Source organism: Microcaecilia unicolor, chromosome 1, assembly GCF_901765095.1.
Source record: "Microcaecilia unicolor chromosome 1, aMicUni1.1, whole genome shotgun sequence".
NCBI classification, from domain to species: domain Eukaryota; kingdom Metazoa; phylum Chordata; class Amphibia; order Gymnophiona; family Siphonopidae; genus Microcaecilia; species Microcaecilia unicolor.
The window spans coordinates 339,039,625-339,064,579 of NC_044031.1; the positions used below are offsets into that span (position 1 = coordinate 339,039,625).

The 24,955-nt window shown below is 41.6% G+C and overlaps 1 protein-coding gene across 1 annotated transcript in view; it reads left to right on the forward strand.

Moving 5' to 3' along the window:
- The window catches only part of LOC115473950 (cadherin-6-like), a 306,893-nt gene that overhangs the window by 210,773 nt on the left and 71,165 nt on the right, over positions 1–24,955 (forward strand). Inside the window, exon 3 of the mRNA XM_030209169.1 lies at positions 7,094–7,388. Coding sequence (XP_030065029.1) covers positions 7,094–7,388 — 295 coding nt within the window. The remainder of the gene's footprint in view (positions 1–7,093; positions 7,389–24,955) is intronic.

Sequence of the window (24,955 nt, forward strand, 5' to 3'; positions counted from 1 at the left end):
AACGGAATACAAATTATCCAAAGGCTATTATAATGAGCTGCACTACCATTGCAGCTCATTATAATGAGATGCACTACCGTTTTTCCGATTCCCTTACCGTGGGAACCCTAATGGGAGGTCTGCACCTCTCGTTAGGGCTCCTGTGAGGGAATTGAAAAGGAAAAGGGCCCCAAAAAAGGTAAAAAAAATAAAATAAAAGCAGCAAGCACACATAAGGGGCATCCTTTGTGGACGTACTCTGCCTGCGCTTGTGAGGGACGTCTTTTATTTGTCTTTTTGCCGTTTTTTTTTTTTTTTTTTTTTAGTTTTGTCTCCCTGGCGCTGCTTACCTTCTGTAGCTGTGCAAGGAGAAGGGAATCGGGGACGTGCGAGTCGATCCGGAGTTCGGGACGTCCCTTTCCATTATGCTCCTCTTCCAGGTCTCTTCAGCCAATCAGAGTGCATTTAGCTGACACCAGCAAGCTAGACGCGCTTGATTGGCTGAAGAGACCTGGAAGAGGAGCATAACCGAATGGGACGTCCCGATTCTCTGACTGGCTGCCGAGGTAATGGTGAATGCAACGGAGCTACAACGAGTAGCTCATTTGCATTCCCTTTTCTTAGTGAATTCTCGTTCCCTACCGATTCGCTATGGAATCGGTAGGGAACGGGAATTACCGACGACTTTAATGCATCTGGGCCTCGGAGTCATATACTAGCTATCACAACTGACAAGTTGGTGTTAAGTGCAGATGTGCTACCAGCAGTCTGGTAGAGTTAATGCTGCCTCAGTTTGACATGTAAAAAGCCATGGAGGCATATATCAACTCCCTGATCTGAACCCCCATCGCAGACCTGACCCTTTTCCCTCCCCCCAACCCCCTGGGACTTACTGGGGTGTCCCTTGATAGTCTAGTGGCCCAAGGCAGGAGTGAGCCCCTTCCCTCCTGCCCTGGGCCACTAGACTAGACCACAGCTTCATAATGGTGCTGATGATCCCTCGCAGTACCACAAGGGACCATCCTTCCATATGAGAATCACTACTGAAAGATGACCTCTAATAGTAGTACTACAAGACTGCCACTAAGGGCCATTGGTGCCAGTTTGAAACCAGTGCAGCCCTGGGATGGAAGTGGAGGGGTCCATTCCCCACCCTGGGTCACTAGACTACAAGGGAGATCCCCTAGTAAGTCCTAAAGTGAGGTCAGGTCAGGGTGGTAATACTTGGGGTCTGTGATGGGAGGATCAGATCAGGGGGTTGAGTATGCCCTGGGGGGAATCAAATTGAATATATGCTAAGGATGGATCAGGGAGCCTTAAATGAGAAGGGTTGGGGGAATCTAGGTTGCACTGCAGCAGCCATTCTTTTGGGGATTTTTCCTTGAGCTGACACTACATTATATACTTTGGCAGATAGCATGGGAGTAGCCACACTCTGTCAATGCATGTGATGCAGTACCCATGCAGTCTACCCTGGTTTCTATATATGGTGCTCAAAACTGCATGCATAAATTTGGGTATTCAATTTCCGCATGCAAATTAATTGGATAATGAACCAATTAGCACCAATCAGTGCTAATCAGCAACAATTAGAATTTATGCACACATGTTGCTAGGCGTCTTCTATAAAGATGCGTGCAAAATTCTAGTGCGCTGATCTGAAAAGGGGGTGTGGCCATGGGAGGACATAGGCAATCATGGATGTTCCAAGAATTTGCACACATTGTTACAGAATACACCCAATCCATGCCTAATTTAGAAGTGGGGATTTACACCAGGTTTCAGTTGGTGTAAATCCTCGTGCCTAAAATTTAGGTTCAGATCTTGGTGCTAGGCACTGTTCTATAAACACTGATAGAATAGCACTTAGTGCGCTTTTTCAGCACTGATTTTTTGGTGCCATATATAGAATTCTGTTCTCTATGTCTGCCATTAGCTCTAAATGTAGGGCAGATACTGGCCACATCTCCTCCATTTCCCACAAAGGCTTTGTATTTACTCAGAGGCATAGCTGGGGGTGCGTGCAGGGGGAGCAGTCACACCCCAAACAGATTCTCAAAGAAAATGGTGCCTATACACCACAGGTTAAGCCTCCCCCACCCCTGAAGGAATTGCGAACTAAGCTTCCCTTCTCTGCCCTGCCCCTTATTCACTGGTTCATGCTACTGCCTCCCCATCTTGGCTGTGAACAAAATGAAGTAGCGCATGGGGTCACAGCTCTATGTGCACTGCTGCTGGTTTCCCTCCTCCACCCTCCCATGGTGTAACTTCCTGTTTTGGGGAGGCAAAGAAGGGCAGTGGCACACATATAGCTCTGACCCCACTGGAGACTTCATTTTGTTCACAACCAAGTCAGGGAGGCAGCGGTGTGAACAAGTAAGGAGTAAGGGGCATGGTAGGAAAGTGAAGGGAATCTAAGCTTCCAGTTCTTCCAGGCCTTTGAGGTCTCGAGGAGGAGGTGTCAATGACTGACCAGGAGGGGGTGGGAAGAGAGAGAGAGAGAGAATGAGAGAGATGGGACTAATAGTGGGGTGAGGGGAAGAGAAATGGGGTGATGTTGCATGATAAACAGGAAAAAAAAGAGCACTGGGGAAAGACAGGCAAAGGGGAGGAGGAAAGAAAGATATGATAAAATAGCATGCTGAGGAATGAGAGACAGAAGGGCAACGTGATGGAGGAGAGAGAGGCAATGTTGGATGGTGAGGGGGTGAAAGAGACAGTGCAGTGATGTTGATTGGGGGATTGAGAGAGAGAGAGCGAGAGAGAGAGACAGAAGAGATCCTGGATGGTTGGGGGGAAGGGGAAGGGGAGTCCTGCATGGCAGATGGAGAGAGAGAGAGTTCTGCATGAAGATGGGGACGGGGCCAATGGTGTGGTGAGGGGAAGAGAGATGGGACAATGTTGCATGATGGACCGAGGAAAAAGAGAGAGACAGGAGTATTTGGGAGAGAGATAGAGAAAGCTGCATAGAGGTGAGTAGGAGAGTAAGAAAGAGTAAAGCTGGATGCTGGGAGATGAGAGACAGAAGAATGATGTGATGGGGAGGAGAGAGAAGTGATGTTGGATGATGAAAGAGACAGTGGGGTGATGGATGGGGGCATGAGAGACAGAAGAGATCCTTGACAGCTGAGAGTGGGGGTCCTGCATGGAGAGATAGAGGGGGGGGGTCCTGTATGGCAGATAGAGAGAGAGAGAAAGGAGATAAACTTAAAGGCTGTAAATCTGAAATCTGGTGTCCATTTGGAAACCTAAAAAAAACATTGATAGTCAAATCATTTTATGGTTATCAGTATACAAGGAAGGGGATGGGTCTCTGAAGTGGTTGAGTGAGGGTGGTAATGGGGTTAAAAAGATGGTAAAAGAGAAGCAATAGGACATGGAGTATAGGGTAGGAGACAGAAGTATAGCCTGGAGACAAGGGAAGGAAGGAGAGACAGTGAATGAGAGGCAGTGGAGGGTAGATGAGGGCTAAGAGGGTGAGTACAGAGGATGGGAATGGGAGAGTAAGGACGTGGGTGAAAGATGGGGGGAATACGAGACTGAGGAAGGAGAGATACTGTGGGGTAAAGGGAGTGTTGGAAAGGGAATGAGGGAGATGAGTAAAGCCAGTTTATAGTTGAGACAAATCTGTGAAATGCAGACTAAGGAATAGAAGGTGAGAGAAAGGGAGAATGAGAGTAGAATTAAATGGGCGGAAATAAATGCAGAGAAGAGAAAAGTGGGGGGAATAAAACAAAAAGAAAGATCAGTGCCAGACAGAATGGAAAGATGGAAGACAAGAGAGAGAAGAAAAGGAAAGGCCAACCTGGAAAAGAATTTGGGAAGAGACTGACTCATGGAAAGTGGAAAAGAGATGGAAACCAGCTTAATTAGAAAAATAAAAAGGTAGAAAAGAAAAAAGCGTATTTTTATCTAATACTTTTTAAGGACTGAGATGCACCTGCTTTCTTAAATGTACACTTTTTCCATTTTTATTTTACAAAGTACAGGGGAAAATTCATTTCTTTTTTTATTTTAATAAATAATGCATTATTAAATGTTCAAAATAAAATGCATAAATAAGCAGTAAATGAAAAACATAACCATTATAACAAAACAAATACATACAAATGAATCCTTAAAATCAAAAACAAAAACGACCATTGGTTAATTCTAATGATCCAGAACATAATCAGAAATCCAAATGTCGGAATTAACAAAATCTAGGAAAATCAGTTCAGCTTACAGTATCCATCCAAAAACATATTAAAACATGTACCACCCCACCCCACCCCCTTTTCCCCTCCCCAAACCACTAAAATACCCCCATCCCCCAACTAAATCCTTCCCTCCCTCCCTCTACCAACCCCCCCCCCCCCCCCCCCATCGATACCTACTCAAAACTATAGAGGATCATATGGAGATATGATTCAATAAAAGACTGCGAACTCTTGAGGACAAAGACATTACATACCAAACTAACCAAAATTCTTTCCTACATTTAGGAGTTAAACGTGCATCACGAGCTTCCATTTCTTTTTCTCTTTTACCAATACTGCCCTGCTTAAACAGTCTGGCTTTCTTGGGGGGTCTCCATTTCAGGTTTTATTTGCATGTTTTTGTGGTCCCCTATTTTGTATCAGGTGAGAGGCTGTCCATATTCTGAGGTGAAGGATTCTTCTAGTACAGGGTTGGACAACCTCCATCCTTGAGGGCTGCAACCCAGTTTTCAAGATTTCCCCAATGAATATGCATGAGATCTATTTGCTTACAAAATTAGATTGTGAGCTCTCCAGGGACAGAAATATACCCAGTGTACCTGAGTGTAACTCATCTTGAGCTAATACAGAAAAAGGTATGAGCAAAATCCAAATAAATTTAAAACAAATGGGAGAAAATGTTTCTTCACTCAATGTGCAATTAAACTCCAGAATTTGTTGCCAGAGAATCTGGTAAATGCAGTTAGCTTAGCAGGGTTTTAAAAAGCTCTGGATAATTTCCTAAAAGAAAAGTCCATAAGCCATTATCAAGATTGAGTTGAGAAAATCCACTGCTTATTTCTAGGATAAGCAGCATAAAATATGTTTTACTGCTCTGGAATCTTGCCAGGTACTTGTGACCTGGACTGACCACTGTTGGAAACAGGACATTGGACTTGATAGACCTTCGGTCTGTCCCAGTATGGCAACAATTAGGTTTTTATGTACTACAGACTAAGGGCATGTAAATTAGTGCCAATTAACTCCAAGTATAGCCTATTATTGGTAGTTAGTGCCAATTAGTGCCTAATTTAACAATTAATTTACATAAATAGCAGCAATTATTCTATAATTTTTGTGTGCAGATTTGCATGCTAAGGACTAAAACAGCGCTGAGAAAAGTGCTAAGCGCTGTTCTATAAATAGCCCTCAAAGTTAGGTGCCATTTACAGAATATCACTTAGTGCCAGGGACTGCCACTACTTTTAGGTGTGACCATTTACAACATCAAAACCCTGGTTTAAATCCCCTTTATTCTATAACAACATTTGTAAATTAAAGGAATGCCCCGATCCGCCCTTGACCCTCCCATGGCCATGCCCCCTATTTGGACCTGCACATAATTTATACAGTGGATCTCAGTGCCTAAATTTACGCATGTAAATTTTAATTAAAGCCAATTAGTGCTAATTAGGCATTTCACCAAATTTGGTGCACAATTCAAAACACCATTTACAAAATTTGGGAGTAAGTGCAAAAATGTACATACAAGATTACAAAATTAGGGTGTAGTTGGTGCCACAGCTTCTGTGAATATAGTGCTGAATATGTGTAAAATATTTAAATGCTGTGGGGAGTGTTTAAAAATTGCTGATTACAGCATTCAAATATTATTCTGTATGATTTCATTTGCGAAAGGCTGGTAATATTCATTTCCAAATGAAAAATGAGAAAAAAGCAGTTCACATATGTAGAGCTGGCTAGACTACTTTGATTAAGTGGGTTAGAGGAGAGCAGAGGAAGTCTTGCACTAAACCAATGTTGAAAAAAGAAGCTGAGAAAGGGTTTTAAATATAAGAATAAGCTGCAGGTGATAAATTCAGGACACAAGAATTTGTCAGCGAATGGCTGGTGTAAATGCTCGCGCCTAACTAATGCAGGTATTCTATAATGCCATGATGACATTCTGGGCACACCCCCGATCAGCCCATGCCCTTCCCATAGCCACGCCCCCTTTGGAGTTGCATGCTATGAAAATTAGGCCCTCATGTTATAGAATAACACATAGGACAGATCTGTGCGTTACCAATTAGTGTTACCAATTAAGTGCTTCTTAACACCAGTTATTGTCATCACTAATGTAGCCAATTACTCTATGTGCAGATCTTCAATCCACTCACAAAATTGAGCACCTAACTGTGGGAGACCTATACAGAATCTCGCCCCAAGCGTCTCAACCACATCTGCCGTAATTGTTTGAAGTTTGCACCTCAAGTTTGGTTGTTATATCAGTAGCACAGAGCAGTGTTACACGTAACAATCATTGTAAGCCTTTCGCGGCTCTTCGATTTAGCTGATTTTAAAAAATACATTATAGCCTCCATCTGACAGCAACATTACAACACACAACATAACGTATTTGGAGCCATTAGTTAACTATTCTTTACTAAGACAGACTAATTGTACATTCTGATTCTACCATGTGAAACTATCTGGCTAGAGCATGTGTTATTCTGATCAAATTTGTTTTCCCTATGTTGAACTATGCAGATTTTACCTTATTACTTCTAAAAGCAAGTTATAATAGAAGTGTTTGCTTTACTCTAGCATATGATCAGGAACTCATTTTGCCTAATTTCTGATCAATTCATTTGCATTTCATTCACTCTTTGAAATCTAGGTGGTTGTGTGCCTTCAGGATCTTATATATGGTTTTCACTGCCTTCCATATTGTTGTTCTATAGATAAAGATTTCTGAAGCCAAGTCTCAAATTGCTCGACAGCTGTTGTAGCATCCTGTACAGGAATACTATTTGTTTGCAAAATGATTTCAGCTGAAGACAAAAGCAAAAGAAGAACATTCCTCATGCTGTGAGATATGGCATACCGTGTGCAGGAGCAGTTTATCTCACAGTTATCATTTCCATGTTTTTCAGTTGCACTCAGACCAGGACAAAGGAGACGGATCGCTCAAGTACATCCTCTCAGGAGATGGAGCTGGAGACCTGTTTATCATCAATGAAAATACGGGAGATATACAGGCCACAAGACGATTGGACAGGGAGGAAAAGCCTGTGTATATTCTGCGAGCCCAGGCAGTAAACAAAAGGACGGGAATTCCCGTGGAGCCCGAATCTGAGTTTATCATAAAGATTCATGACATTAATGACAGTGAACCCAAGTTTACCAAGGAGATTTACACCGGCACTGTTCCTGAAATGTCAGAAGTGGGTATGTGATGATTCTCTGGATAACCGGCACCTACTGTAGTTTAATGCTTAGTAGCTAAGTATTTGATGAGAAAATAAAAACTATCCCTGGCAGTACAGTATGGCATGTTGTGATCTCCTTCTGCTTGTAAATGGTTAATAGAAATGTGAGTTTTATCAACCTAACACTAACAGGCAAATGAAAATGGGAAAATACTTGGTATTAAAAATGCACTTAATATGTGCTTTCTAACCCAGCTCCTCTAACACCACTATGCAGTCTTAACCCCCCTCCCCAAACAAAACCATGTTCTTTTAAGAGGGGTAGTTAGTAAAATACAATAAAATGTGTTTGTACCCCAGCAAAATTTACCGTGTCAGTCACCAACCTGAAGTACCTCATTACTGCAGGTTAGAGACTAACATGGTAAATTTACATTTACATTACTGCACATGGGATCATCAGCAATACAAAAATAGTGGCCCCTGAGTCAGGTCCACATCTTTTAAAGTGTAAATGCAGGTTCTAAACTCCTCACCTCTTGATCCTACTTCTACTACTACTACTTATCATTTCTATACCGCTACTAGATGTACGCAGCGCTGAACACTTGAACATGAAGAGACAGTCCCTGCTCGACAGAGCTTACATTCTAATTATGACAGACAAACAAGAGAGAAGGGAATATTAAAGTGAGGATGATAAAATAAGGGTTCTGAACAAGTGGATAAGGGTTAGGAGTTAAAAGCAGCATCAAAAAGGTGGGCTTTTAGCTTAGATTTGAAGACGGCCAGAAATGGAGCTTGACATACCGGCTCAGGAAGTCTATTCCAGGCATATGGTGCAGCAAGATAAAAGGAATGGAGTCTGGAGTTAGCGGTGGAGGAGAAGGGTGCAAATAAGAGAGATTTACCCAGTGAACGGAGTTCCCGGGGAGGAGTGTAGGGAGACATGAGAATGGAGAGGTACTGTGGAGCTGCAGAGTGAATGCACTTATAGGTCAATAAGAGGAATTTGAACTGTATGCGGAAACGGATAGGGAGCCAGTGAAGTGATCCCCAATGAAGATCCCCACCCCCAAACACTCCCATCAGAACCCTATGCCCAAACAAACCCACCACCTCCAGAAAATCCCTTACTGTAAAAACAAAAACACCCCTGAATATTCCTTCTTAGAATTCCTCCCACCCTTCATTCCCCAATGTACCTATTGAGAGTTTCCCTGGTGGTTAGTGGGAGGGCAAGAATGACCACTGGTTCCCTCTGCTCCATTGGACCCAGGATCAAAATAGCATCCAAATCTCCCTAGTGTCAGTACTGTGATGTCATTTTGAATCCAGCCTACCCTAATTACAAAGTGACTGGGAAATAAGAACATAAGTATTGCCATACTGGGACAGACCAAACGTCTATCAAGCCCAGCATCCTGTTTTCTACCATGCCAGTAGCCATGAGGGAGACCCCTGATATGTTCCGGGGGATCAGGTTTGGGTGAGAAGCTTTTAAGAAGGAACTTTTAAAGGTGGAGGGGTTTTTACAAAGGGTCTTATGGTTAGTGTAGTGGGCTGAGAACCTGGGGGACTGGGTTGAATTCGCACTGCAGCTCCCTGTGACTCTGGACAAGTCATTTAACCCTCCATTGCCCCAGGTACAACACTTAGATTGTGAGCCCACTAGAGACAGAGAAAGTACCTGAATATAATAAATGTTAACTGCTTAGGTTGTACCACAGAAAGGCAGTATATCAAATGCATGACCCCCCTTTATTCCTCCCCTGTTTATGGGAGTGGGAGAATCTGATAAGGGAATTGCAGTAGGGCATTCTTAACCTGAACAAGCACATTTAAGAGGACTCTAGAAGCATCAGGGAGGATATATAATGTGAGGTCAAATGCAAGCTGTGATATTAATTTTGTATAATGATGAGCTGCTCTGCATTAAAGGCAAATAATGCACAATTTTGCTATTTAACATAGAAACATACAAACATGACAGCAGATAAAGGCCATATGACCCATCCAGTCTGCCCATCCTCTGTAACCCCTAATTCTTCCTGTTCCTAAGTGATCCCACATGCTTATCCCATGCCTTTTTAAATTCTGGAACAGTCCTTGACTCCACCACCTCCACCGGGAGGCTATTCCACACCTCCACCACCCTTTCTGTGAAATAATATTTCCTTAGGTTAATCCTAAGCCTATTCCCTCTTAACTTTGTCGTATGCCCCCTCATTCTAGAGCTCTCCTTCATTTGAAAAAGGCTCTTGTCCTGTACATAAATGCCCTTGAGATATTTAAACGTCTCTATCATGTCTCCTCTCTTCCTCCTCTCTTCTAGCGTATACATGTTGAGGTTCATAAGCCTGTCCCTATAATTTTTGCATTCAAGACCGCTTACTAATTTCGTAGCCACCCTCTGGACTGACTCCATCCTGTTTATATCTTTCCATAGGTGCGGTCTCCAGAACTGCACGCAGTACTCCAAATGAGGCCTCACCAGAGACTTATACAACGGCACTATCACCTCCTTTTACCTGCTGGTCATGCCACTCTTTATGCACCCAAGCGTCCTTCTGGCTTTGGCCGTCGCTTTTTCTACCTGTTTGAAAGCTTTAAGGTCATCAGACACAATCACCCCCAAGTCCCGCTCTTCCTTCGCACACTGAAGCACTACACCCCCTATACTGTACCATTCCCTCAGAATTTTGCGACCCAAGTGCATGACCCTACATTTTTTGGGATTAAACCTTAGTTCCCAAATATCGGTCCATTCCTCTAGCTTCACTAGGTCCTTCCTCATGTCATTCACTCCCTCCAGGGTGTCCACCCTGTTGCAGAGTTTAGTATCATCCGCAAAGAGATAAACCTTACCAGACAGCCCTTCCGCAATATCACTCACAAAGACGTTAAAAAGAGCCAGCCCTAGGACCGATCCCTGCGGTACTCCACTGAAGACATCCTTTTCTTCAGAGCAAGCTCCATTTACCACCACCCTCTGTTTCCTACCATTCAACCAATTTTTTACCCAATGAGTTATTTTAGGTCCCACACAGAGGGCACTCAATTTATTTATCAGTCGCCTGTGCGGAACCGTGTCAAAGGCTTTGCTAAAATCCAAGTATACCATATCAAGAGCCCCTCCCATATCCAACTGTTTGGTCACCCAGTCGAAGAAGACAGTCAGATTCGTCTGACATGACCTGCCACTATAAAGCCATGCTGCCTTGGATCCCGCATTCCATGTAGTTCAAGAAATGTCACAATCCTCTTCTTTAGAAGCGTTTCCATTAGCTTACTCACCACCGAGGTCAGACTGACAGGTCTGTAATTTTCTACCTCCTGCTTACTTCCACTCTTGTGCAAATGAACCACATCCGCCCTTCTCCAGTCCACCAGGACCACTCCAATTTCTAAGGAAGCATTGAAGAGATCCATCAGCGGAACCGACAGAACTTCTCCGAGTTCCTTAAGCACCCTCGGGTGTATCCCATCAGGCCCCATCGCTCTGTCTACTTTTAGTTTGGCAAGCCCCTCACGAACACAGTCCTCCGTAAATGGGTCTTGGTCTACCATACCTCCATCCCCTTTAGCCTTTGCTTTCTGCAGCCCTACCCCCCCGGTTTTTCATTTGTGAACACCGAGCTAAAATAATCGTTAAGCAGTTCAGCTTTATCCTTAATCATCTTCCACATATTTCTCTCCCTCAGCTTTGAGCCTCACAATGCTATTATGGCACTTCCTCTTGTCACATATCTGAAAAAGGTCTTGTCCCCCAATTTTACCGTATTAGTTATCTTTTCCTCCATTTGCCGCTTTGCTTTCCTGATAGCTTTTCCAGCTTCTCTTCGCTTATTTAGGTATTCTCTCCTGTCTTCATCTTTCTGAGTCGTCTTATAACATGCAAAGGCTAGCCTCCTTTCCCTTATCTTTTCAGCTACTACATTCGAGTAACAGAGAGACCTTTTCCTCTTTTATGTACTTTTCTAACATAAAGGTTAGTCACCTTTAATATAGCTCCTTTCAGTCTCGTCCATTGCTGTTCTACATCCTTTAGCTGTTCCCATTCCACTAACTGTTCCATGAGAAATTCCCCCATCTTGGCAAAGTTAGTTCCTTTGAAATCCAGGACCTTCAATCTCGAGTGAGCCCTCTCTTCTGTTTTAATATTGAACCATACCATACGATGATCACTAGATGCCAAATGGTCCGCCACCTTGACGTCAGAAACGTACTCTCCATTCGTAAGCACCAGGTCTAGAACAGCTCCATCCCGCGTTGGTTCCATCACCCACTGCTGGAACAATTCTTCCTGTAGAGAATCTAAGATCTCTTTGCTTCTAGATGACCCTGCAGCCGGGACACCCCAATCAACATCCAGCATATTGAAGTCACCTATCAGTAGTACTTCCCCTTTCCTAGCTATCTTGCGGACGTCTTCAATCAAGTCCCTGTCCAGTTCCTCAGACTGTGTGGGAGGTCTGTATATCACTCCGATATAGATACGTTTTCCTTTCCCTCTTTCCAGTTTAACCCACAGTGCTTCTTCTCTACCCCACATGTCGTGCAGTTCTTTCACTTGGATATCATTCTTAGCATATAATGCCACACCTCCACCCTTTTTTCCTACTCTGTCCTTCCTGAATAGATTATAGCCAGGTATAGCAACATCCCAGTCATGGTTCTCCATGAACCATGTCTCTGTGACCACCACTAAATCCAAGTCCACTTCCATCATTGTAGCCTCAAGTTCTAGAAGTTTGTTTCCCATACTACAGGCATTTGTATACAAGGCTCTCCAGATTTTACTCTTTTTATTCCCTTCTATAGAGGCATTAGATGTCCTACCTTCCTTGGGGTTAATTATGGCTTTGCGGCCTTTTATACCCATCCCCATCAATTTTAGTTTAAAGCCCTTTTTAGTACTTTAGCCAGCCTGTTGCTGAAGACACTCCTTTCCTTCCTTGACAGATGGACACCATCACCGCTCAGTGCCTCTTGGAAAATCATTCCATGGTCTACAAAACCAAAGCCCTCTCGTTGGCACCAACCACACAGCTACGCATTTATCTCCAAGATGTAGGCTTCTCTCATACGACCTTTACCTTCGACAGGGAGGATCAATGAGAACACCGCCTGCGCACCTAGATGCTTCACCCTCAGACCCAAAGCCACTAAGTCTCGTATGATACATTCAGTAGGATACTTAGCTGTATCATTTGTGCCAACATGGATGAGTAGCATACGAGCGTGGTCCGTAGGCTTGATGAGTTTAGGCAATCTTTCCACAATATCGCGAATCTTGGCACCTGGCAGACAGCACACCTCTCTGGACAACATATCCGGCCGACAGATGGGCGCTTCCGTACCCCTTAGAAGTGAATCTCCAACCGCCACTATCTTTCGCTTTCTTTGGGCCAATTGTCCGGCTGTGATGGCATTTTTGGTCATTGTTTCCTCCTGTTTTTTAGATGTTTCTAGCTCTTCTACCTCCAAGGCTGTGAACCGATTCTTTAGCTGAATAGAAGGTGGAGTTGGAGGATTGATCTTGTGGGACTTGGTGACCTGCTTCCAGCTGTGCTTTGTCTGCCTAAGATTTTCTCTCCTTTTGCTGGAAGTCCTCAATGTTTTGACCTGTGTCTCTGGGTCAAATTTCTGGTTGTCCCAGATGTTTCTTAGACTAACCACTTCTTCTCTTAGTTCTTGTACTTCTTTCACAAGGGACTCAATGTACGTACATTTATCACATGAAACCAGAATCTTGTCTTGGTCCAAGGGTTTGGTCTTGACAAAGAACCCCTAAAGCTACTGCTTTCAGTACAGCTTCTACCACTGTCAAGACCAAACCCTTGGACCAAGAAACAAAGAACCCCTAAAGCTACTGTTTTCAGTACAGCTTCTACCACTGTTTCTTTACCATAGTTTCAAATGTAGGGGCTGTAGTAACATGTGTTATTTGATTTAAAAGAACATGCATTATTCTGTAAGTGCACATTAGTGACTACCTCTCTAAATACTGAAATGAGCTCATTGCCAAAGTTATTGCAAAAGTATGCTAAACTTATCTTGACCACATTAGCAAGGTCATTCTAACTGTAGCTTTGAAAGTACAATTAACTGACAGAATGTCACATGCTGTCCAACTACCAGGCTACAAAGCAAAGTTGCCTAGGTGAGGAGGCTAAGTGGAGGGTCTATTTTGGACCTACTATATAAAGAAACATAGGCGCCTATAGGGTTCATTTTAAAAAGAGAAAAACATCCAAAAGTGGCATAAATCTGCATTTGGATGTTTTTCCCACAAAAACATTTCTTTTCAGAATCTCCAAATTGGTATTCTCAAAACCTATTTCACAAAGGTTTGTCTATGCAATTCATCTGCACTGCGTCCAAAGCACCAGGGGCATTTCGGGGGTAGGAGCATGGCAGGTTTAGAGCTTTCCTAACACTTGCATGTTTTATAGCCATAATGGAACAAAACGAAAACGTCTATGCCTAAAACGTCAACATTTTGATCTAGACCTGTTTTTAGAATTAATAATATACAAAAAGGTTCCCTAAATGACCAGATGACCACTGGAGGCAATCAGGGATGACCCCCCCCTTACTCCCCTAGTGGTCGCTGTCTTCCACGCCCCAAAGATGTGAATAAAAATAGTACTTACCAGCCTCTATGAGAGCTTCAGATGTTGTAGCTAGTTCTGAGCAGCAAGCAGATCCCTCAAGTAGTCTAGTGGTTGGTGCAATGCACTGTAGAGAAGGGGACCCAGGCCCAAAACTCACTCTACCTGTAACACTGGTGGTGGAAAACTGTGAGCTCTCCAAAACTCACCACAAAACTAGTGTATTCTATTCTATTCTATACAGACACTGCTATATCGCTTATAACCGTAACTTCAAAGCGGTTTACAATCAAGAAGATATCTTATTGCGGCATAAATTACAATTTCAGAAGTATCAAGAAGTATACAATAAATCAAACTAAATGTGATTTTAAAGCTTTATGAAAGGAGGTTTAATTTGCTATGATCCGTAAAGAAGCTGGAATTGAATTCCAGATCTTCCAACCTTGGAAAGAAAAGGAACGTTCTCAGACTAAATTCAGCTTCAAGTTCTCTACTATTGATATATCTAATGTTAGATTTTTGGAACTCCTCAAATATCCTCTGGTACCTAGAGGTGGTAATAACTGACCCACTATTGATGAGGTTTCCCCTTAAACACTTTTATGAACTAAGCATGCAATTTTAAATTTAATACGTGTCTTCATTCTTAACCAATGTAGTTCCTGTAATAAAGGACTAGCTTTGCTATATTTTCCCAAGCCATATATTAAGCAAGTGGCCCAATTTTGTAATAGCTGCAATCAATTCATTTGATGTTTACCGATATTGTAGTACAGTGAATTGCAGTAATTTAGAAGAAGGATCAAGATTGCCTAGGCAAGTGTCCTGAAACTAGATGAATTCAATGATGATCTTATAACATGTAGTTTATGCAAATGAAAAAGTATTCCTAACTAAAGTATTGATATGATATTTATGTTAGGTTAGAGTCTAACATTGTTCCTAACACTTTAGTACTCGATTCGATTTTTAAAGAGGTTCCTGAGGAAAAATATATTTCTTCAGAACTGATCTTCTGAAAGTCGCCAAACCACATGACTTTAGTCTTTTGGGTATTGTTTTAAAACTTTTGCTAATGCCCATTCTTCAATCAGTGTTATATATTGTTTTTATCAATAGAAAAGTTTTATATGGATTTTTGCACTGAGCAAAAAACAAAAATATCATCCACATAAGATACTGAAAAAATATCTTTAGACTGTAATTATCCTCCCAGGTGGCTCCCAGGTTTCTATGGAAAGGCTAAGTGCTTTGAAAATATGCCTCATATTCTTTAATACCATTACGCCCTGTCTGATAAACCTCTTTTCCTTTTGTTTTCTTCCATATCTGTTCGTTTCTTCTGCACATTAAAACATGTAGATGTTCTGTAAACCAAGTATTTTCTTTCTGTTTATCTTTTTTGTATGTTATGTAGAAGTGCCAAATTATCTAGTACTTTTCCTACTGTTTCATTCCAAAACCTATCTTTTTCTGGATATCTACGACACATTTTATGTTTTCTAAATACTTCTGTTTTCTTGATCTTATTCTTATTATCTACAATTCTCAAATTAAATGTAGCCAAATAATGATCTGTTGGACTCCCATGAAACATTTCCTATAAGTGATTTGATTCCATTATCTTTAGTATATGCTATCATATCAAACATATGACCCTTGATATGCATAGCAGTAATAGAACAAAACTCAAAATTTAAAGAAACCAAAAATTCCTTAAAATGACTTACAGTTGTATCCAAGTCATTCTCCATATGTAAATGTAAGTCCCCTATTAATACCAGTTTATCAAATTTTATGGTAAAGTAACTAATTACTTCTAATATTTTATTCTGTGCCAAGTTCCAATTTCCTGGTGGTCTATACATTAAAATAAATCCTTTTGAATTTTTTTTCATTATTTAAAAATTGGCATACCATCCTGCTTATACTCGAAAGAGAAAAACGCCTATATTGTGACCCAAATCGGGAGATAGACGTTTATCTCCCAAAAACGAATAAAGCGGTATAATCAAAAGCCGAATTTGGACGTTTTCAACTGCACTCCGTCGCGGATGCGGACAACGTTGATGGGGCGTGTCGAAAGCGTGGTGAAGGCGGAACTGGGGCGTGGTTATCTGCAGATCAGAGATGGGCGCCTTTCGCCGATAATGGAAAAAAAATATGCGTTTTTAGCGAGAATTTAGGGCACTTTTCCTGGACCCTGTTTTTCCATGAATAAGGCCCCAAAAAGTGCCCTAAATGACCAGATGACCACTGGAGGGAATCGGGGATGACCTCCCCTGACTCCCCCAGTGGTCACGAACGCCCTCCCACCACAAAATATGCCGTTTCACAACTTTTTATTTTCACCCTCAAATGTCATACCCACCTCCCTGGCAGCAGTATGCAGGTCACTGGAGCAGTGGACTTCAGGCAGGTGGACCCAGGCTCATCCCCCCCCCCCACCTGTTACACTTGTGCTGGTAAACCGCCCCCCAAACCCACTGTACCCACGTGTAGGTGCCCCCCTTCACCCCTTAGGGCTATAGTAATGGTGTAGACTTGTGGGCAGTGGGTTTTGAGGGGGATTTTGGGGGCTCAACACCCAAGGGAAGGGTGCTGTGCACCTGGGAGCTGTTTTACCTTTTTTTTTTTTTTTGTAAAAGTGCCCCCTAGGGTGCCCGGTTGGTGTCCTGGCATGTGAGGTGGACCGGTGCAGTACGAATCCTGGCCCCTCCCACGAATAAATGTCTTGGAGTTATTCGTTTTTGAGCTGGGCGTTTTCGGTTTCCATTATCGCTGAAAAACAAAAACGCCCAGCTCAAAAAAAGATAAACGTCCATGTTTTTTCGAAAATACGATTCGGTCCGCCCCTTCACGGACCCGTTCTCGGAGATAAACGCCCATGGAGATAGGCGTTTCTGTTCGATTATGCCCCTCCATATATTCTAAACTCTTATTGACACCACCTTTTATAAGTTTAAAATGATAAAAGTCACTATATATCAGAGCCAAACCACCACCCTTTTTGCCTATTCTAACACTATAAGCAATCTTATAGCCTGATGGGCACATTGACAGAACCAGTGAAGAGCTTTTTTCTAGAAGCCAGGTTTCAGTAATAAAGACCAATCCCTGTTGTCTAACTCTGATTAAATCATCAATCAGTTTCTTTTTGTTACAAACTAAACGGGCATTGAAATAAATGGCTTTTGTAAGTATATATCTTTCTAGAGCTATTATATCCCTATTAACCTACACCAAATTACTTCAATTCCTGTTTCTATTACTCTTTATTACTTTTCTGCTACTTATCATAGTCAATGGTACCCATTGGAAGAGTGAGCCACAATCAATGTTGTATCTACAACTCGCTTTATAATTTTGATTATTTTTCACTCGTCGAGTTCTACTACAGATGGTAGGTATGAGGGTTGCTTATCTTTCTGCCCTGGGGTGCCATGTACATGCCACTTAAGATCCTTGTCCATCTTGTTCCATTTCTTATACCATTTCTGACAAATAAGTGTGAGGTTTTTTTTCTCACTGGGAAAATATTTAACTAATGTATCCAGGAGCGACAGGGAGGTCATGATAATATCTATACCTTACCAGTTAAGTATACAAAACAAAAATTATATTACTTACCACCCGATATGCCAATTCAAAGTGGTTTACATATATTCAGGTACTTATTTTGTACCAGGGGCAATGGAGGGTTAAGTGACTTGCCCAGAGTCACAAGGAGCTGTAGTGGGAATCGAGCTCAGTTCCCCAGGATCAAAGTCCACTACACTAGGCTACTCCTCCACTCCTTATCATAAGTAAGGTCAGTAAGGTTATCCTACTTTGCAAAAACCATCTTCCCAGCAAACAAAGTTGCACCTCTTCATTATCTGCTTTCATGGTCAGCAGCAAATTTCCCTTACATTACTACATTCACGTACAGTATTCTCCTGCCACACATATCTCTGTTATGACTCTATATCTGCCTGTCTCTCCAACAGAAGAGCAAGCTGACATGAGATTCACATTCTGTGTAATTCTTATTATTCAGCTTCTCAGTGACTCTTAACCTGTTCATAGCCTGTTCACAGAGTCCTAGCTTTGCTCATAATTCTCAGTTACTGTTGTAAAGTAATTTTATGGTTCATGACCTGCATGTCCCATATAAACAGGGTTGAATCTGATTTCCCAACACTCTTAGATTCCTCCCCCCGAAATGGCCTGAAAATATAAATGCATAAAATCTTGTTATAAACAGTATTATAAAAATATATATATAGACGTTTTGCTTTCTCAAAAATGGTTACATTTCCTATTCGGATTTGGGACGTTTAGCGTAAAACGTCCAAAGTCCAATTTAGACATCATATCAAAAATACCCCTCATTGCCAAATGATTTTAACTAGTTTGTAACTATGTCCCAAATCATCTTTCAAAACTTGCAGATTTAAGTATGCAAACTCTTCCACCTTTTCTGCATTTTCTATCTAGACCAGGAGAGGGGAAGGAAATCTGTAGAAACATGAGGAACTGATTTGGGCAGTGCTCTGCTGAAACCTGTGCAGACAAGCTGAATGTATATTTAAAGCACCATTAGATGTTGCTGTGCACTTTAGGGAATGTTTCTTGGCACAACAGAGGTAAATTGGCACTCGGAAATATATCCAGTACTACCAACCCTGTATCTGGACTTCACAAAACTCCTTCACTCTGGCTGGGTTTGATTACACACAGATACAACATCAGTCGTCGGAAATATGCTTGTATAAACTGGGACACAAACTGTAATGACCTGCTTGTAGAAAAAATGTCTCTGACTCTATCTCTTAACATAAAATCCTCAGTACCTCTGAACAATCAAAGAAAATTCTCAGCATGTGCATGAGCAGAAACTCCAGGTGGTAAATAGCTAGCCTGAATCTTTCTAGCTCAAATAAAAAATTAGCCATGATACTTGAGATTAGTAGTTAATTCCCTGCTTTATTTTAATATCAGAATTTCTGCTAATTCATTAAGCCATATGTCTGTTTCTCAAAGATCCCCGTTTCCTGAGGCAACCTTAAATGTATCCTGCCCCCTCTCAATCTGCTAGTATTTGTAAAAGAAAGGGGGAGTTTGAAAGAAATTGATGCTGTTTTGAATGAATGATGCAAATTCTTAGGTGAGATCTGCTTCCATTTCTGATATTCCTTCGCAAGAGGATGTGTCTTAATTTTATGCAGATTGTCCTTGACCTTTTTCTGGCTTTCTTAAAAACTACCTATGAAAAACAAGCAACAATATTTTTCACAATTGTTTAAATTACAACAAAGCATCATAATATAAAAAGGCAAATCTATCTATAACATAACACAACAATATAATTTATATACCGCAGTTGACCTTGTGATTCTATGCGGATTACAACAAAGAAGCTGGACATTACCAGGAAAATACATTAATATAGTTTACCTCATATAATATTGCCCTCTAAGGTTCGAAACATGATTCCGGATTAAAAAGTATTATAGAATGTAAAAAAATTCACTTCATGAAGATATTATCCTGTAAAATTCAGAATATGTTTCCTAAAAAGACACGTCTTAAGCTGACTCATAAAATGCCTATAATTTACGGCATAAAATAATAAAATTAAAACATCCTTATCCAATCTCGCTGCTAAAAAGTACAAAGTCCAGGGGACACTCTATAAAATTGCATGGAAATACTTTTAAAACAAATATGAGGAAATATTTTTAAACCAAAGAATAGTTAAGCTCTGGAATTCGCTGCTGGAGGATGTGGTAATGGCGGTTAGCGTATCTGGGTTTTAAAAAAGTTTGGACAAGTTCCTGGAGGAAAAGTCCATAGTCTGTTATTGAGAGGGACATGGGCAGAAGCCACTGCTTGCCCTGGGATTGGTAATGTGGAATGGTGCTCCTAATTGTGTTTCAGCCAGGTACGTGTGACCTGGATTGGCCACTGTTGAAAGCAGGATACTGGGCTAGATGGACCAATGGTCAGACCCAGAATGGCTATTTTTATGTTCTTAATTTAAGTCTGTTCTTCTTATTTTATTAATGGATAGGTGACTAAATTAATCATTCCACTAACTTTAGAGGATACCAAAAATACAAACTGATTTAGGAGTTAAGATGGAGCTATAAAGCAAACACCATTTTATAAACCAAACAAGAAAATGTAAATAAGACTCTCGCATGTACATGCAACCAGTGAGCTTTCATATAAAAGTTGACATAGTAGAACTAAGCTATAAGGGCATGCATATGTGATTTTGCATGCACATGGTCACGTGTCCCATGTTCCTTTGAAACTGTGCGCATATGCGTTCACACTCAGATCAGAAAGGGGGTGCACATTCATAGCAACTGCACACACAAACTGGCTTTTTTTCATTGTGAACATGGATCCTCAGGAGCTTAGCCAAGATTGGGTGGCAGAGCTGGTGGTGGGAGGTGGGGCTGGTGGTTGGGAGGCGGGGATAGTGCTGGCCAGACTTATACGTTCTGTGCCAGAGCCGGTGGTGGGAGGCGGGGCTGGTGGTTGGGAGGAGGGGATAGTGCTAGGCAGACTTGTACTGTCTGTGCCCTGAAAATGACAGTTACAAATCAAGGTAAGATATACACAAAAACTAGCACATATGAGTTTGTCTTGTTGGGCAGACTGGATGGACCGTGCAGGTCTTTTTCTGCCGTCATCTACTATGTTACTGTTACTATCTCTTAGTTCATGGCCAGAAATAAAACAAATAGAAAAAAACTCTTTTTGACAGACTCGCTAAAAATGGGTTTACTGCACAGGGAAGTCCCACGTAAGGATGCACTAAGCCCATTCACTAGTGCAGCTAAGTAAAAGGCCCCTTAGGCCCTTATTTGCTAAGATCCATAAATGCTTTGTCATCAACATGCATTAAACAGCAAATGTTAACCAGCAGTAACTGTAAGGGACATTCACAGCACCATGGGAAAGGCAGCTGTGCATTTACCTCCAGATTCTGTAAAGATTGCCAAAAATTGTGTGCACAAATTTAGGTGCATTCCCAATTTCCATGTGCAGTTTAATTGAATAACAAGCTAATTAGCACCAATAATTGGCTTTTTAATTGGTTCTTAGAGTGGGGGAAGGGAATGAAACCTTTTGTATAGTAGAATATGTAAGAATGATAGCACAAGGTTGGTACCCTATAGTCTTCTTATTTCTCCCCAGGCACAAAACGATTCTAATAGTGATCAAACCATTCCTGTAGAAAGGAAGATGAGTTAAGCAGCTGTGGCAGTAGACTGGCCTTGTACCAGCCTTCTGTAAGAAGGAAATATTAGACGTGAGAGCTACAAATGCACATGATTGGGAGGAATGGTTATTGTTGGACAAACTGATTCGAAAACTGGAAGCTGTAAACGCTTGTGTTTCCTCCAGGGTATACCAGATCTTCTTTTAGGGAGATAGTGGGGGGGGGGGGGGGGTCTCAAAGAACAGTTTCTTTTATTTTGAAATATTTTCTGAATGTTTTTTTTTTTTACATTTGAGTAGCTCCACTGTTTGCTGAAAAGATGCCAAAAAGCATTAGATGAATCAATACCCATGCAGATAAGTACATAGGAGACAACGTCCACGCAAACCACATGTATATGTAAAGGCTTTTTACTCACGGACTTCACATCAGTTTGTTTTTGAAGGGGAAAGTATACGTAAACTCTGCTTGTACAATGAGTATGGGTTCTTTTTCTGTGAAAACATATGCATATGTTTGGAAATCCCAAAGTATGTGCAAAAGTGTGATTTCTTCACGTGCGAATGTCTGCAATATGCACATTTACCCTCATGACAGTATTCTTTCTTCTTACCCCATTCTCTGCATATTAAGCTTTCTTTTCTAAGATTTAGATCAGCCCTTAAAACACACCTATTTCAATTAGCTCTTCCAACTAACTTTGCAAAGTGACACACCTGCCCCCCCTCCCCCCCCCCCCCCCATGGTGATTCTGACTGGCAATGTGGCAATCTGCTGGACTCCTTTGAATTTTTATGTATGGAGTTCCAATTTCCCTTACTTTTTGTACAGACTGTGTGTAGTGCAATTATGTTAATGCATACTGTAAACTGCCTTCCTGCATGTTCATGAAATGGTGATATGTTAAGCCAAAAAAAGCATAAACCAAACTTGCACACTCCCATCTCACATCTTCATATATACAAATAACAGACTAGCAAATAATCTGTGGCAAAAACCGATCACAGCTTTATTAACAAATTTAACCAATCCAAACATTCCCAATAAATCTACCCTTAAACTTCAGACATATTTTGTTTTTTTATTTTGCTCACACCTTTTTCAGTAGTAGCTCAAGGTGAGTTACATTCAAGTACACTGGATATTTTTCTGTCCCAGGAGAGCTCACAATCTAAGTTTGTACCTGAGGAAATGGAGAGTTAAGTGACTTTCCCAAGATCACAAGCAGCAGCAGCAGTGAGACTTGAACTGGCTACCTCTGGATTGCAAGACTAGTGCTCTAACCACTAGGCCACTCCTCTACACACAGAAATTGGCACTAACAACTTTTGTGTTTAGTTGGTAATGATCTAACTCTAACATCAACAATTCACAGCTAAATGCATTAGCAGGGTCTACGGAAATACTAGACTCAGCATTTGTCCCCCCAGTGGTCCATGACGGTGCCTCACATGAACCATTCCCTTTGATCCCACCCAAGTTCTTTCTTATCAAACAATCTCATAATCACTCAGCAAAGTACATCTTCTACTTGGACCTCCCTGTTGTGACAAAACCCTAAGCCCCGTCAACATCTCCAACTCCCAAAAGAAAACCCATCATGCACATGGAACCACAGCCCCTCCACATGGGGGGGTGAGCAGCTCTATATTTTCAGAACTTAAAAGAGCCTAAACAAATGCCCATCAGTACAATCAAAATGGCAAAAAGTAAAACAAGCAGGTGGCCAAAAGTATTCAAATGTGAACACCTCACAGAAAAGGAGCCAACAAACTGAAAAAGGTACTACTGCTAAAAAGAGATAACAGGAGATTGTGTATATTTATGTATACACACTCACACAATTTCTTGTATAATTCATTTACATATCCCTGCTCATGTGGAATTTGTCTTTAAGGGATAGGATATGACTCAGCTCCTGTCTTTCCAGTAGTAGTTCTGGTAGTCTCCACAATAAATATGTATGAGATAAATTTACACGCACTGCCTACATTTTATGCAATTCTATCTCATGCATATTCATTGTGAGTGTCCTGAAAACCTGACTGGCTTGGTGTGTCCTAAGGACTGGATTAAGAACCCCTGACTTAGAGGGAACAGTGTTTCCAACTTCACTATTTCCACTGGAAAGACCTCGTCTTTCAGCACAATGGGGTCTTTTACTAAGCTGCAGGAAAAAGGGCCCTGTGCTGATGGTGGGGGCCATTTTTCCTGCATGCCAGGGCCCTTTTTTCCTGCAGCCAGTAACCCCCCCCCCCAAAAAAAAATGGCCACACAGTGAGATAACTCTCACCACATGGCCATATGGTGCGGAGCCCTTACCGCCACTCATTGTGGTGGCGATAAAGGCTCCAGCGCTAACCCATCTGTTACCGGGCAATGTGTGGCAATGCCCGATTACCACAGGGTTACCACCATGCTAGCCATTTCCTGGGGTTTTCTTTTTCCCAATTAGCACTGGGCATGCCTATTCTCTGCCCCCAGACCCACCCCTAGCACTAAAAAATATTTTCTATTTTTTAGCGCATGAGTAATGTACCGATCCCAGAACTAGCTCGGGATGCCCGAGCATGCCCCAAAATAGTGCCTTTCATCCTGTGGTAAGCACGTGTCAGTGCTTACCGCAGCTTAGTGTAAGGACCCCATAATATGTTTCCCCCTCCACAGCACCCTGTCTCTTAAAGACAAATTCCATATGAACTGGGATATATACACGAATTATATGAGGGACTGTGTGAGTCTCTACATATAAATATGCCAATCTCCTGTTTTTATTTCTTTTTGCATCATGAATTATTAATTTGAATAACATTTCATGTGCAGAAAACTGTGTGCAAAATGTTACTATTTTGGAATATGGAAAAGTCCACAAATGGCACTTTGTAATCTAATAACCAAAATAGTGGTTATGGTTTATGGTTTGTTTGCGCTTGATGTTCCACTGTACCTAACTGGTAGATCACAGCGGTCTACAAAATTAAAATAGAGAGATATTCAGAAAGGAACTACAAATCATGACAGGAAAGAATACACAGTCATACCATACTCATAGATACCTGAGTAAACATGGGACAAGGACAAGCCAGGGTAAGGAAAGGAAAAAGGAACAAACCATAAGGGCAACAGGGAGCAGCCACTCCAAATGTGACTCTGGGCAAGTCACTTAACCCTCCATTGCCCCATGTAAGCCGCATTGAGCCTGCCATGAGTGGGAAAGCGCAGGGTACAAATGTAACAAAAAAAAAAGTATCCCTTATTAGTGTTTTCAAAGTCTTCACATACACACATTAGGGATGTATATTCATTAGCATACATTTGGGGGACCTTTCACTGAGAAGCAGCACAATCAGGACTTAGCACATCCAAATTCGGGACTTTCCCATGAACTAAGCCCAATGCAATGAAATAGGGATTTTTCCATTTTATTTGAGGTTATGCACTAATGTTGCCATTAATGTGCGGCAACTGCAAATAATTAACACGGGAACACCTACTGCCTCCTATTTAAGGGGTACTAACTGCTCCTACGTTAACCCCGCATTAACCAAAGATGTTTTGCCAGGTTGGCATTCTCTAATAAAATGCCGGCAAAACCAAGAAAGACATTATGTGTACCGCCTAACATATTGAAAAAGTGTCTCTTCCCTTTTTTCTATAAGTTAAGTGGTTCACATGACTTCTTTCTTGGTTTTGCCACCATTTTTTTAGAGAATGCCAACCGGAGCACCTGAAAGTAAACATCTTCAG